We start from the raw sequence: 11465 nt of genomic DNA, 5'->3' as shown, positions 1-11465 counted from the left end.
TTTATGAACTAGCCTGCTGATGAAATCATTCGCATTTCTTCTGTTATAGATTCTTCGTTTCATGCCTCAGGACTTAACTGATGCATACATCACAAAAGATAAACACGGAGACTCTGTTTCTCCAAGAAGCTTGGTTGAGCGACAGTTAGCTCAACCATCTAGGTAAGCAGAACGTTCCGTGCCCAGCGAATCGATTGACTAGCACAACTGTGGAAACCAAACTAACAGCAATTCCAACCTAGAAAGCAAAAAGGAACAGAAAAAAGAGAGGGGTCGTTTTCATATGCGACGTATTCTGTTACTTGGAGAAAACACGCTGTAGATCTAAAAAAAAGAGAAAACACGCTGTAGACAATGTTTACTGAACAAGGTAACTGTAATGAATATTTAAAAACATTTACCCTACAGATTCTTACTCCCTCCGGACTGATTTAATTGACGCGGGAGTGCACAGGTACTAGCTCAATACCTACTGATGTTTGCATCGATTAACCACGTACAGAGGTAGTACAAAGTAATTGGGATTATATAATAACAAGGCTAAATTTAAAACATCTTAATAAGGAGTTAATTTATAATGTATTCTTGTGTGATGTAACTGCTAAAGACCGTCACACACCCTAATTTCTTTGGCAGTAAAACAGAACTACTGCTTCAAATAGCAAAAATAAAACTTCTAGCATTGGTCTTCTTTTTTAGAATAATTCCGGCACGTGAATTGCAGGTTCTAGAAATTTCTTGATGAAATCTTGCTGTCATAGATTGGTTGGAATGACACAGCAGTCTTCAAGAATATATTGACTTATCATTTGGTCAAGGATAAAGAAGATATCACTATCAGATCGCTTTGAGCTGATCTCATTGTACTCTGAATTGTTCCTAAGCTGTCAACATGTGTCATTCACAGCGAACTTACAAAAGATGGATATTCTAAAGCTCTTCAATCTGAAACTAACTTTCAGAATTCACATATTTGGCAGTTTTATTATACAGTATAAGCGATAATCACATAATATGATCTGAACAGAAGTACATCAGCAAGGTACTCAGCTTGCGAAGGCATTTGCTACTTATTTGTCCAGTTAAATATGATCAGAACAGAAGTACATCAGCAAGGTAACTACATCAGCGAACTCAGCAGCACCCTAGTATAGTGCTCAAATGAGCTCCTCTCAGTACTGCCAAATTCTAACAGTCATCATCTCAGGGATGTGTATAAACACCCACACAAAGCATATTTCCCTTGAGAATACTTCAAGCAGCGATACATTAACGACTCAGGGTGTCAAATTTTCCTTATATGTTCCAGAAAATCCCCAGCTAATTTCCTCAACTCCGTCAGAAACTGCCCTGATTGAACAGTGCTAGTGGTCTCGGTCGGCGACACCGTGGCAACGAGAACGAAATTCTCACCATTCCCAACATCTATTTCATACAACTCAGAGAAGACCTGGCGAAGAACATCGATCAGCGCTTTGTAGAAGGATCCATCAGCAGCAGGAGGGATCACATTCAGCACCAACACTCCATGCTGATGCAGAATCCTGCGTGCAGCAGCAAGGATGCTTCCATGAGCCATCTCCAGCGGCGGCGCGCTCACGCCACACATAGCATCGGAGGAGTCAAGATCCACCATGACCGCACTGAAGTTTGTCGTATCAGGCTCCTCTCGACGCGCAAAATCCTGAATCACTTGAATAGCATCGCCGACACGGACACGAAGGAACTCATCCTCCACCAGCCCAAAGTAGTTCCTCGCGACGTCTAGGACAACGCAATCAGCCTCGACGCCGAGAACATCGAAGCCAAGTCCCATTCTGATGGACATTGGAAGAGCTCCACCACCAAGGCCAGCACAGAGACACCTTGGCATTGCACCTGACCGGACGATCTCCTCCGCGGATGAGGCGATCACTGCGAGGCCGGCAACCATGGCCTGGAGGTAAGGCTGGAGCAGCTGTCCACCCACCTGCGGCTGTAACGACCTACCAAGCCCCTCGTCCAATGCTTCCAACAACGGAGAAGAATCAGAAGCAGCGGCGGACGATGGTCGAGCAAGGCGCACCTGGGTCTGTACAAGGCACGGCGTGCGCTTGAAACGCAGCCTCCGGCGCAGCTCGGCCGGAGCAGGGGCGCAGTCGACGGTCACGTCCTCGACGAGCATCTCGCCGACGACCGGGCCGGCGACGGCGTGGACGGGAACAAGCCGGAGGAGATCGTCGTGGAAGGAGAGCAGGGGGACGTCAGGGATGCGATTGCCCCCAAATGCAGCACGGGGGCAGAGAGACAGGAGGAGCGGGAGGAGCCGCGCGTGGGCAGGATCCGGGTCCGGGCGGGCGGCGGCGCAGGAGAAGACCAGAGGGGAAGGCGCGGAGAGCTCGGGGCCGACGAGTATGAGGCGGGAGAACGGGCACTGCGACTGGGAGGAGAGGAGGAGGTGGACCTGCCCGGCGCGGGTGGAGAAGATCCAGTCGCGGTGCCGGCCCGCCGGGACGAGCATCGCTGCCGTGCGTGGGGCGGGCGGAGACGGCGCCGCGGGGAGAGGGGCGTCGAGGACGGCCACCCGGAGGTACTCCGCGTGGTCGCCGTCGCCGTCGCCGTAAGGGTTGGAGGCGTCGTGGAGGAGAGGGTTGGGGAAGGAAAATGTGACGAAGCGGGAGGGCTCGATGAGCTGCAGCCGGCCCAGCTCCGAGCACAACGACATCGGACGCAGCCGCTCAGGTTGCCGCCGGCCGCCGGCCGCCGGCGTGAGGGCTTTGCGGCGGCGCGTCAAGTGGGGGATCCGGCGACCCCTCGCAAATGGTGGGACTGCCTCTCTCTATGCTTCCTGGGACCAACTGGTCAGTAACAAGTGCAGGCTAACTGCCCTAGAAATTCGAAAATCCACTTCTCAAAAATGTTGGTACACAAAGTTTCACGAAAAAAACTGAGACCTGCGTATAAAAGATAATTTTTGGGTGCTCCAAAATAGCTTCTCACGAGACATTTTTAAAAATCTTTTTACACAGGCACAATTTTTCTTTGGCGTAACTTTGTGTGCAAATATAGAATGTATGTGTACCTAGGAATTTTTTTTTCAGATTTTTATACATTTTAAAATGCATTTTTCATAATGGGTGCATCTAGACCTATGAGCCAAGACACCTATGTCCAAATCTAGAAATTCTGTATATGCTCTCTGCATGTTCTGATCTTGTTTTTGTTTTCATCTGATTTCTTTTCCAGTGCTGTTTCGATGATTTGCTTAGTGATCAAAGCTAAATCATACCATTGATGCACTTGTTTCCGTTGAACTAATCAGAAAATTTATACTCCGTACCATTTATGCAATCAAATTGGTAGTGCTGTATAGCGTATAGTACCATAATTTTTTGGAAGAAAATAAATTATGCAATCAAATTGGTAGTGCTGTATAGCGTATAGTACCATAATTTTTTGGAAGAAAATAAATTATGCAGATCAATCGCAGGGCACAGAGATTCATGAACAAGTGAAAGTATGATTTCTTCATTTAGAATCTGCAGCAAGCTGCACAGTGACATCAGGGTATGTGACAAAGCGTTACATCAGACAACAATGACATGTACATGGGAGCAGAAAATCTGGGTTGGGCATATATGTAGATTGAACAGAAAACATGATCAGAACTACAAGACTACAGCGGAGACAAGACACGGGTTCCTGATGTTCATGTTCACTCAATCTCAAAATTTCAGAGCCTTAAGTTATATTGAACTATCATATAGGCATCTGTATTCATGAGACTGACCGAGAAAAATGTCAGTCACTACATTGGCCATTCAAACAGTCACCAGTCACAACTGCTTCACAAGTTCTCAGTTACCAAGGTTGACCCCCGTCTGAGCTGCTGCAGGCTTGGTTGGGTAGAAAGCCATCTCCAAAGTCACCAACCAATCTCATTTGCATTTCTTCCTGTGGAGAAAGAATCCTGATGCACCGTACGCAATTCAGAAAATCCCTGCACATGAAATTCTTCGTATCAGCGTATCTCAAATAGGCAGATTAAGAGAGTGAATAAATGAGCGTATAAACAATGCAGCAGAATGTGCTGAATTGATTCCAGAGTGTCTCTGGGTTTTCTTTTACAGATGAAATATTCGGTTGAATTTAGAAAATATCCTAAGCCTCTCACTATACTCATCAAACTAACTTTTATCTCTGAGTAGTTTCTTCACATTTCAAGAAAGCCATGCTAGTTAGTTTCGAGTACGCAAATGCAAAACAATCTCATGGAGTTTTACTTACTCCCATGGGTCATCACCGACTAGTAGAACATCCTTCTCATGATCTTCATACACTAGTTTCCAGCCGACTCTACTTTGATCACCAAGCTGTCCCTCGATACCAAACATCCGCGCAATGTCATGCTTCAGTTCATCATATCCAGAATATCGGTTCATGTCAATAGATCTCCCAACAGCACCACGTTTGTGCACCTGTATATAATACTTTGGTCAGCAAAGAGCTTACTGCAAGAGTGAGACTGTACACTCAAATGAATACAGAAACACGTACGGTAAGAGCCTAAGGGTAATCTCTCTTTTTTTGCGATAAAAGGGTAATCTCTTCTAATATTACTAATTGTTGACTCTCTGTACAGAGTAAAGTAAGCATATAAAATTCTAAGGAAATCATTTTGCAAGGAAGTTAGGTAGCAAATTCTATACACGTCTAAAGAAAATCTAGCACTATAGTATATTCTACAAGGTGAAATAGTTCATTTCTTCTCCATACTGAAGTATTCCCTAGCAGCATACTATACAGAAGGAAAAAAAAAAGGGCCTATGACTAACGGGTGTATGAAACTGGAGTTGGTAGCCAGGGGATTTATGTCCAAATTTGGGTGGCATTCATGTAACAGGCTATGTGAATTTTCTCCTCTTGTTTCATGGCTTGCCATTGGCCTAGACTTTCTAACAAAAACTATGGCTGCGTGCATCAACTATCTAAGAAACACCCTGGTGTAAATTGTGAGATGACATACTGGAGCAGAAATAGCACACCTTAGTATAGGTTCGCATGCGTTGTTGTGCAGGAGCCGGTGCCCGGGAATTTCTGTTTAAGAACGTGGGATCATTGATTGCAGAATCTATAGAATTGAATCCCATGTCAGCAACTCCAAATGAATGCGAAATCATTGAAGAGGATAACTCTTGTTGAGAATCCTTGGATGAAATGTAGTTAGAAATGCCAGTTCCAGCCATCTGATCCATGAATTTATCATTTTCAATGCTGTTTGCAAGCAAGGCATCTGCATGAAGTGGTAAGCCCAGTTGACCGTCAATGTTCACCCGAAATAAAAGGTTATTTGTTGGATCTGTAACTTCAAACTCACTCTCTGGAGCTGTGTCCCTCAACAGGTGATGCTGATCAAAGGATGATGATTGAAAGTTTTGTTGCAATGATCCATCAGCCTGAGAAAGGCAAACTGAAGTAGCTGAAGAGGACGTGTCCAAGTAATCCATGTGGGGATTGTTGTTGTTGTAGTCTCGTCCAGTAGCTGGCCCTTGTTCAGTTATCTTAGGAATCATTATTGTTGGTTTTACACTCTGGTAAGGCTTCTCCTGTTCAATTGTAGAACCCAACACAACAGATGATTGAGATGTTTTTGCTGCAGTTAGTAAACTCTGGTTCCTGGAGCTACTTGGGATGGACTGCAGAAGAACATGATTAGTGTTGGTGGATGGCGATGTTGACGAAGAGGGAACATTATCGGTCTTCAGTGACTGCATTCCACCAGCCGCATTCAAAGAGCTAGCACCCATGGAGGTAACAATATCTGATTTTGCAACAGGAATGGTACTCCCAGGCGAATCTTGAACAAGTTGGTGAGGTTGAGCCTTTTGTTGTGTTGGGTATTGCATAGTGCTGCCGTTATGTAAACTAACAGTTTGGGTAGCTGCTTGCATACATTGCTGATGATTTGAGTGAGAATTTACCATTTGTTGCTGCAAATCGAAAAGCATTTTCTGCTGTTCAAAGGTCAGATGTTGCTGCTGTGGCTCTAGAGCCTTTAATAGTTGAAGTTTCATTTGATGATCAAATAGTTGTGTATTCATGTTTGCATCACTGGACACAGGAACAGGTTGTGTCTTCATTTTTTGCTGCTCCTGCACTGATTGTTGAACCTGCTGATGATGTTGAGGTTGTTGCTGTTGTAACTGCTGCTGCAGATGTGGTTGCTGTTGCTGCTGAATCTGAATTTGCTGAAGGCCTCCCTGAAAGACAGCATGACTCTGGACCAGAGGCTGCTGTTGCTGGAGTTGAGCCTGAAGAGTCACTTGAGGCTGCTGGAACTGAGCTTGGACAGCATGTTGAGGTTGTGTGATGTTTAAGTTTGCCTGGCTGCCTTGCACTGATTGAGTAACCCCATGCTGCTTCTGGTCGGATTGGCGGTCTTGATCTACCTTCTGTGGTACCATAATACTTCCCAGTTGATTTGGTGTAGCTATAGCTTTCGCTAACTGTTCTGTGTGTAGGTTTTGCTGAGGTAGCAGTGAGGTGTTGAACTGGATATTGTTTTGTTGCAGGAATTGGGGCTGGAAGCTGATTTGCCTTACATCAGCTGCAGACAAATTTTGCACATGTTTGCCAGCTAATGAGTTTAGCAACTCTGGTTGCATTACTGTGCCTGCGAGCGACAAGTTCTGTTGCATGTTCATCCACTGAAGTGACTGAACTAAATTTAGACCAGGCATTATACTGTTCTGAGTGTTCATATCTTTCTTGTAAATATCCTCACCAAGCCATGGCATGGTCCTCTTAAAAAGATTATCCATTTCAGAAGTCTCGTCATCTGCGGATATAGTTTTGTTATTATTACAAAAACTGAGTTAACGAGTTATAAAGCAGAGGACTAACTATAATTACCTAGTTAACCGCTAAAAGGATACACAGTTGGGAATTTTTGGTGATACAATTAAGATAACATGTAATATTCATGAAAAAAGTGGAACTGCAGCTCCATCGTTACCTATCATCCCAGGTTGTCTTGGGCGCTTTGCTGTGAATAATGGCGTGGGATAGATGAAGAATGGAGCGATGACAGGCTCTATGTCCCATAAGGAAACCCTGGTACGCCTTTCACTTGGTGCTGCTTCATCCCATGCGACCTGCACATACATATACTTACCTCAGCAAAACTAGAAGATATGGCTTGCCAGTTTGGCAGCTTTATTTTTATGGATCAGATCAAACCTGAACATTGCGCCACTGAGAGCCTTTCCACCTTACAGGATCCAGATCACTTACGCCAGTTATCGTACCCATGTACCTGCACACAAGTATCACAATTTACAAATTTTTACAAAAATATTTCATGTACTCCATCCGTCCCATGAAAGTCGTCTGAGATTTGTCAAAATCTGGATGTATGTAGACACTGTTTAGTATATAGATACATCTAAATTTTGACAAATCTCAGACGAATTTCATGGGACGGAGGGAGTATAAAACTTCACACGCCAAAAAGCATGAATATATGCACCAAGTTCAAATGAAGCAAACTATATTTAAAAAAAAGATACACAACAAACTCAAAGATATTTTTGAAGTGACCTTGCATTAAGAAAGACATTCTTGTTCCAGACTCTTCAGTTTTAAACATCATTAGGTTGCATATAGAAACTATACCTTCTTGTTCCAGACTCTTCAGTTTCAAACATCATTCTAAACCTCATGCCAAGAGATAATTGGTTGCCATAGACTGCCTTCTGGTACTTGGCAAAAGGAATCACAAATTCTGAAGGACTGGCTCTGAAGAAAAAAAAAATAGTCCAACTGAAAGTCTTAGTATAGCACTTACTCACATCACAAACCCGCAAAGGATGGTATTCACCTTGGATTATAGAATATTGTGAACTGGCTGTTATTTGCTGCTGCATGGGCTGCAGCAGCAAGAACACCGATATGCATGCTATCACTAGACAAGACAGACGATGAGAGGTTAGTAGGCTGCCTATTTGCTCGTCTGATCCCCAAGAGGAGTTGCTGTTTTGTATCCCTACCATCACAAGAGCAAGAATTAATTTCCTGGTTACCTTTACAAATAGGTTGATTCATTACCAAGTCAGGAAACAGCCGACTGTCCAACAAATAAATAGAGACCCTCGGCATCAACATTTTACCTAATAAATAGAACTGAATCACCAGCAAGAAGTCTCTTTCCACTGATAAATAGGCTCCAGCCAGTAGTCAGGAGATGCCTTTTAGGCTGGCCTGGTGAAAAGGAAGAGAACCAATCATAGAAAATTAGTGTACTTTTCCTTTTAAAGAAATTCATATAAATATTAGTGGATTGGAACAGTGTATTTTATCATGAAGGAACATAGCAGGTTGATAAATTAAAAAATTAAGAACTGAAAGCTCTTGACTAACTTCCATCAGCTTTTATTCATGCGGTCAAGTGGAACTAAAAGAACATTTGACTTGCCTCTAAATATATGGCGGAATGTCCAAATAGTATCATGCAAATCCCGGGCCTGAAGTTCCTGAGCAGGAGGTTGCAATGAAAAGTCCTACACATAGTACAGGTCAAACAAATTAGAAGAAACCAAATGACAATCAACACATCTTCTTGCACCAGAAGTAAACTATGCTTACAAGACGAGGGAAAATCCTCTCTGCAGCACGCCGTGGCACAGAGAATCCTCCATGAGTGCTAGTATCACTCGCGGTCAATGTTTTACAAAAGAATTCTGTCTGTGGCCTGTTTTGTTTCATCGCAAGCTCTGATGCCAGCAATATCTCCTTGTCGCACTGTGTCACCTAGCAGTTCCAATTCCAAAATCATTTTTCAGGCAAGAATCCTAAAATCACGGCAGTACTGGTAGACCACGTAATCAAATGATCTCACTGAACTTCAGGAAGTGTGACCTACATTGCTAACTGGTTGGAGAGTAATTCGAGCATAAACTTCATCCGTGTCAGGGTCAGCCTGTCAAGTATTTGTCGAGAGACGTGTCACGCTAAAAGGTTCAGTCATGTGCATAAAGAGCACTGATGTCTACTTAGTGGTGTTTGTTCAAAGTGGTCAGGATTACCTGCATAGTGACACTGTGGAGGATGCATATTAGCTTTGATGGAAGATTTGGATAGCTTGGAATCTGTGCGTCTGCATCCTTTCGCATAGATGCTGCCACCTGAAAATGGGTATCAAGGAATAAGGATATTTCTTTGCCGTTGAACTGCAGGCCATTTGCACGTAAAATTGCAAATTAGCAAGTGGTTTTGCTTTTGCTTTTCTTTTCTTTTCGAAATGGGAGCTTAGCCCCAGACTCTGCATCGAATCGATGCACACAGCCTTAATTTTCATTGCAAGTGGTTTTGCTAACAGTGTGATTCTAACAGACCCTCCACTAAACTGTACACAGAAAACATGTAGTATGACTTCTATGGAACTCTACATGAAATCAGAAGCATCCATCTATCTAAGGTAAGCAGTTGATTCTTTCGTAGTTCTGGTCCAACATGATAGAGACAGACAATCGGAGTATCAGGTGAGTTCCCCATCAGAGTCTGATAACACTGTCACGGATATGATCAAGCATGAACCAAACAGACAGAGGAGGTGCATGTCCACAGAGCTGAAAGCTGAAACAGGGCAAGACCAAAACTCCAATCCAGTTCCCAAATTTCTCATCTTCTTTTCTGAAAAGAAAACCCCCCAATTTCCCCTGCACTACTGCAGAATAGTTCACCGAAACAAAAACGAATTTATCTCTCTCAAGAACGAAAGGAGAGCATTTGTTGCATTGGGAAGGGGAGAGTCTGCTCAAGAACCAGGTGTTGAACTGCCGACGCCGGACAAGAAGATGAAGCGGCCGTGGAACGACAAGCCGGCGGCCACCGCGAGGAGGAACCATCGGCGCGCGAGCACGAGGCGACCAGAAAGGGACAAAGAGAGAGACAGAAGAACAACAGCAAAGGGAACATATTTTCCTCGTCTAAAGGGGGGGAAGGAAAGCAACAGCTTTTTGATCAACACAAGAATCACCGGAAGAAGTAGCAGCGGGGCGGCGGTATACCTGCTCGCTGTGGCCCTGGGGGAAGTAGACGACGAGGCTCCCCGCCGGCGGAAGCGCCACCAGCGGCCCCGCGCACGCGTACCACAGCTCCTGGTTCACCTTGCTCCTCCTCATCGACCCCTCCCCCTCGCCGCCGCCGGAGCTCTCCGGCGCCGCCATCCTACCCGTACCTCCTCCGCCCGGTCACGCCTGACCCTGCCTCCGCCGCCGCCGCCCGGTAGGCATCGCCGGGTCGCCGGCGAGGATGGGAAGGAGGAGGAAAACGGAGCAGCCCCCGAGGAGAGAAAAGACTCGGCAATATAATACTAGTGGTGTCGTGCTGTGGCCAGTGGCCTAGCGGAGTTCCGGAGCTTACTGGCTACTGTACTGTTGCATTTGTTTGTTAATCAGTTGATTCCCTTGTTAAACTTGGCTAGTACTGTACTGCTGGCTTTGATCATTAGTTCATTGATTAGCTCGCACGGGTGCAGGATAACTGTTTTTTTCCCGAGAATCAGGCGCACACGGGCGGAATGCATTTGATTCCTTTGCGTAATCAAGCTTTTTAAAGCGCCTTGTAGTTAAAATTCAAAATTATTTCACTACATTGACACGAGATGTATCTACTATGACACGTAGTTTCAAGGCTAAATTCGATTTAACTAAAAGTGAAAGCTACTTTTATGAAATTTGGACACTGAAAACTAATCTGCAGACCGAATTCATAATATTTTTTGAATGCGCACAACGCGTGCGGAAAACACGGGCATCGTCATAGTTTGAACCATATATGGTCAGTAGGGCCATGTGTAAATACTTCAACGCCTGATCAAGACAAGGTTATGTGTAAAGCTTTTTAGTCAAAGTGCTCTTTCCCGTTTTGTTGTTGCATTTATCAGGCGTAGAAGATTAGGTGAGTACGCGGTTTAAAAAGAAATGTATTTCTTTTTTCTTCTTCAACTTTATGCTTGTAAACTTAATTTGCAATGGATGCAAGCAGAAAATTCTACGAGTTGGAAACAAAGTTTTGCATACTGACAAGCTAGTAAGCTACACGAGAAAAACACTCCGAGAAAGAAGTAAGTTTAATCTTCACGTTGCTCTTCTTGCCTCTTCTATTTTGACTCATTGGCTTTCTCTAACAGCAAAACTGCAAGCACGGTAACAATAGAGAGCGGGTGTTGAGGAAGGTAATCAAAAGGATCCTGGCAAACAATTCATGTTACTCGTCTTTAGTTTGCTAACTAATACTAGGAGGCGCTGATGGAGCCTCATGAACAATAAACAATGAATTGTTCTGTCCGCAACTCCTATTGAGCGACTCAATTAATGTGTGAAAAGGGCAAACGCTTAATCAACTACTCCTACATGTTTATTTATATAACCTGCTAGGTATTTTTCTCCAAGGATACCACGGCATTTACATCAAACTTAAAATTA

General features: G+C 44.2%; 2 protein-coding genes across 3 annotated transcripts; both read right to left on the bottom strand.

The window, feature by feature from the left end:
* Positions 1-1051: 1051 nt before the first annotated feature.
* Positions 1052-2711, bottom strand: LOC124678618 (eEF1A lysine and N-terminal methyltransferase). The gene has a single exon (XM_047214481.1). The coding sequence runs from the start codon at positions 2702-2704 to the stop codon at positions 1286-1288; it is 1419 nt and encodes a 472-aa protein (XP_047070437.1). The 5' UTR covers positions 2705-2711; the 3' UTR covers positions 1052-1285.
* A 772-nt stretch (positions 2712-3483) lies between these two features.
* Positions 3484-10220, bottom strand: LOC124702096 (auxin response factor 21-like). Of its 2 annotated transcripts, XM_047234299.1 has the most exons (14): positions 10047-10220; positions 9063-9161; positions 8900-8956; positions 8623-8787; positions 8453-8537; positions 8148-8238; positions 7859-8023; positions 7654-7776; positions 7219-7294; positions 6995-7133; positions 5357-6817; positions 5025-5272; positions 4267-4457; positions 3484-3979 (listed from the first exon to the last, which is right to left on the bottom strand). In XM_047234299.1, exons 1-14 carry the CDS (start codon positions 10203-10205, stop codon positions 3841-3843), a joined length of 3198 nt encoding a protein of 1065 aa, XP_047090255.1. In that variant the 5' UTR covers positions 10206-10220; the 3' UTR covers positions 3484-3840. The 2 variants fall into 2 exon arrangements, with proteins under 2 accessions (XP_047090255.1, XP_047090181.1); XM_047234225.1 differs by having other exon boundaries at positions 5025-6817.
* Positions 10221-11465: the final 1245 nt, after the last annotated feature.

Source organism: Lolium rigidum, chromosome 1 (genome assembly GCF_022539505.1).
Source record: "Lolium rigidum isolate FL_2022 chromosome 1, APGP_CSIRO_Lrig_0.1, whole genome shotgun sequence".
In the NCBI taxonomy this organism is placed as follows: Eukaryota; Viridiplantae; Streptophyta; class Magnoliopsida; order Poales; family Poaceae; genus Lolium; species Lolium rigidum.
The sequence above is the reverse complement of the archived record's forward strand: the minus strand, read 5'-3'. Positions and strand labels throughout refer to the sequence as shown.

What these genes read in the sequence shown, in the direction of transcription:
- LOC124702096 (XM_047234225.1), bottom strand. Translation starts at nt 10,205, where the DNA reads ATGGCGGCGCCGGAGAGCTCCGGCGGCGGCGAGGGGGAGGGGTCGATG. An exon ending in ACAATATTCTATAATCCAAG is followed by an intron (nt 7,777 to 7,858) that starts GTGAATACCATC and finishes TTTTTTCTTCAG; the next exon opens with AGCCAGTCCTTCAGAATTTG. An exon ending in GCATGCGAACCTATACTAAG is followed by an intron (nt 4,458 to 5,024) that starts GTGTGCTATTTC and finishes TATTATATACAG; the next exon opens with GTGCACAAACGTGGTGCTGT.
- LOC124678618 (XM_047214481.1), bottom strand. Translation starts at nt 2,704, where the DNA reads ATGTCGTTGTGCTCGGAGCTGGGCCGGCTGCAGCTCATCGAGCCCTCC.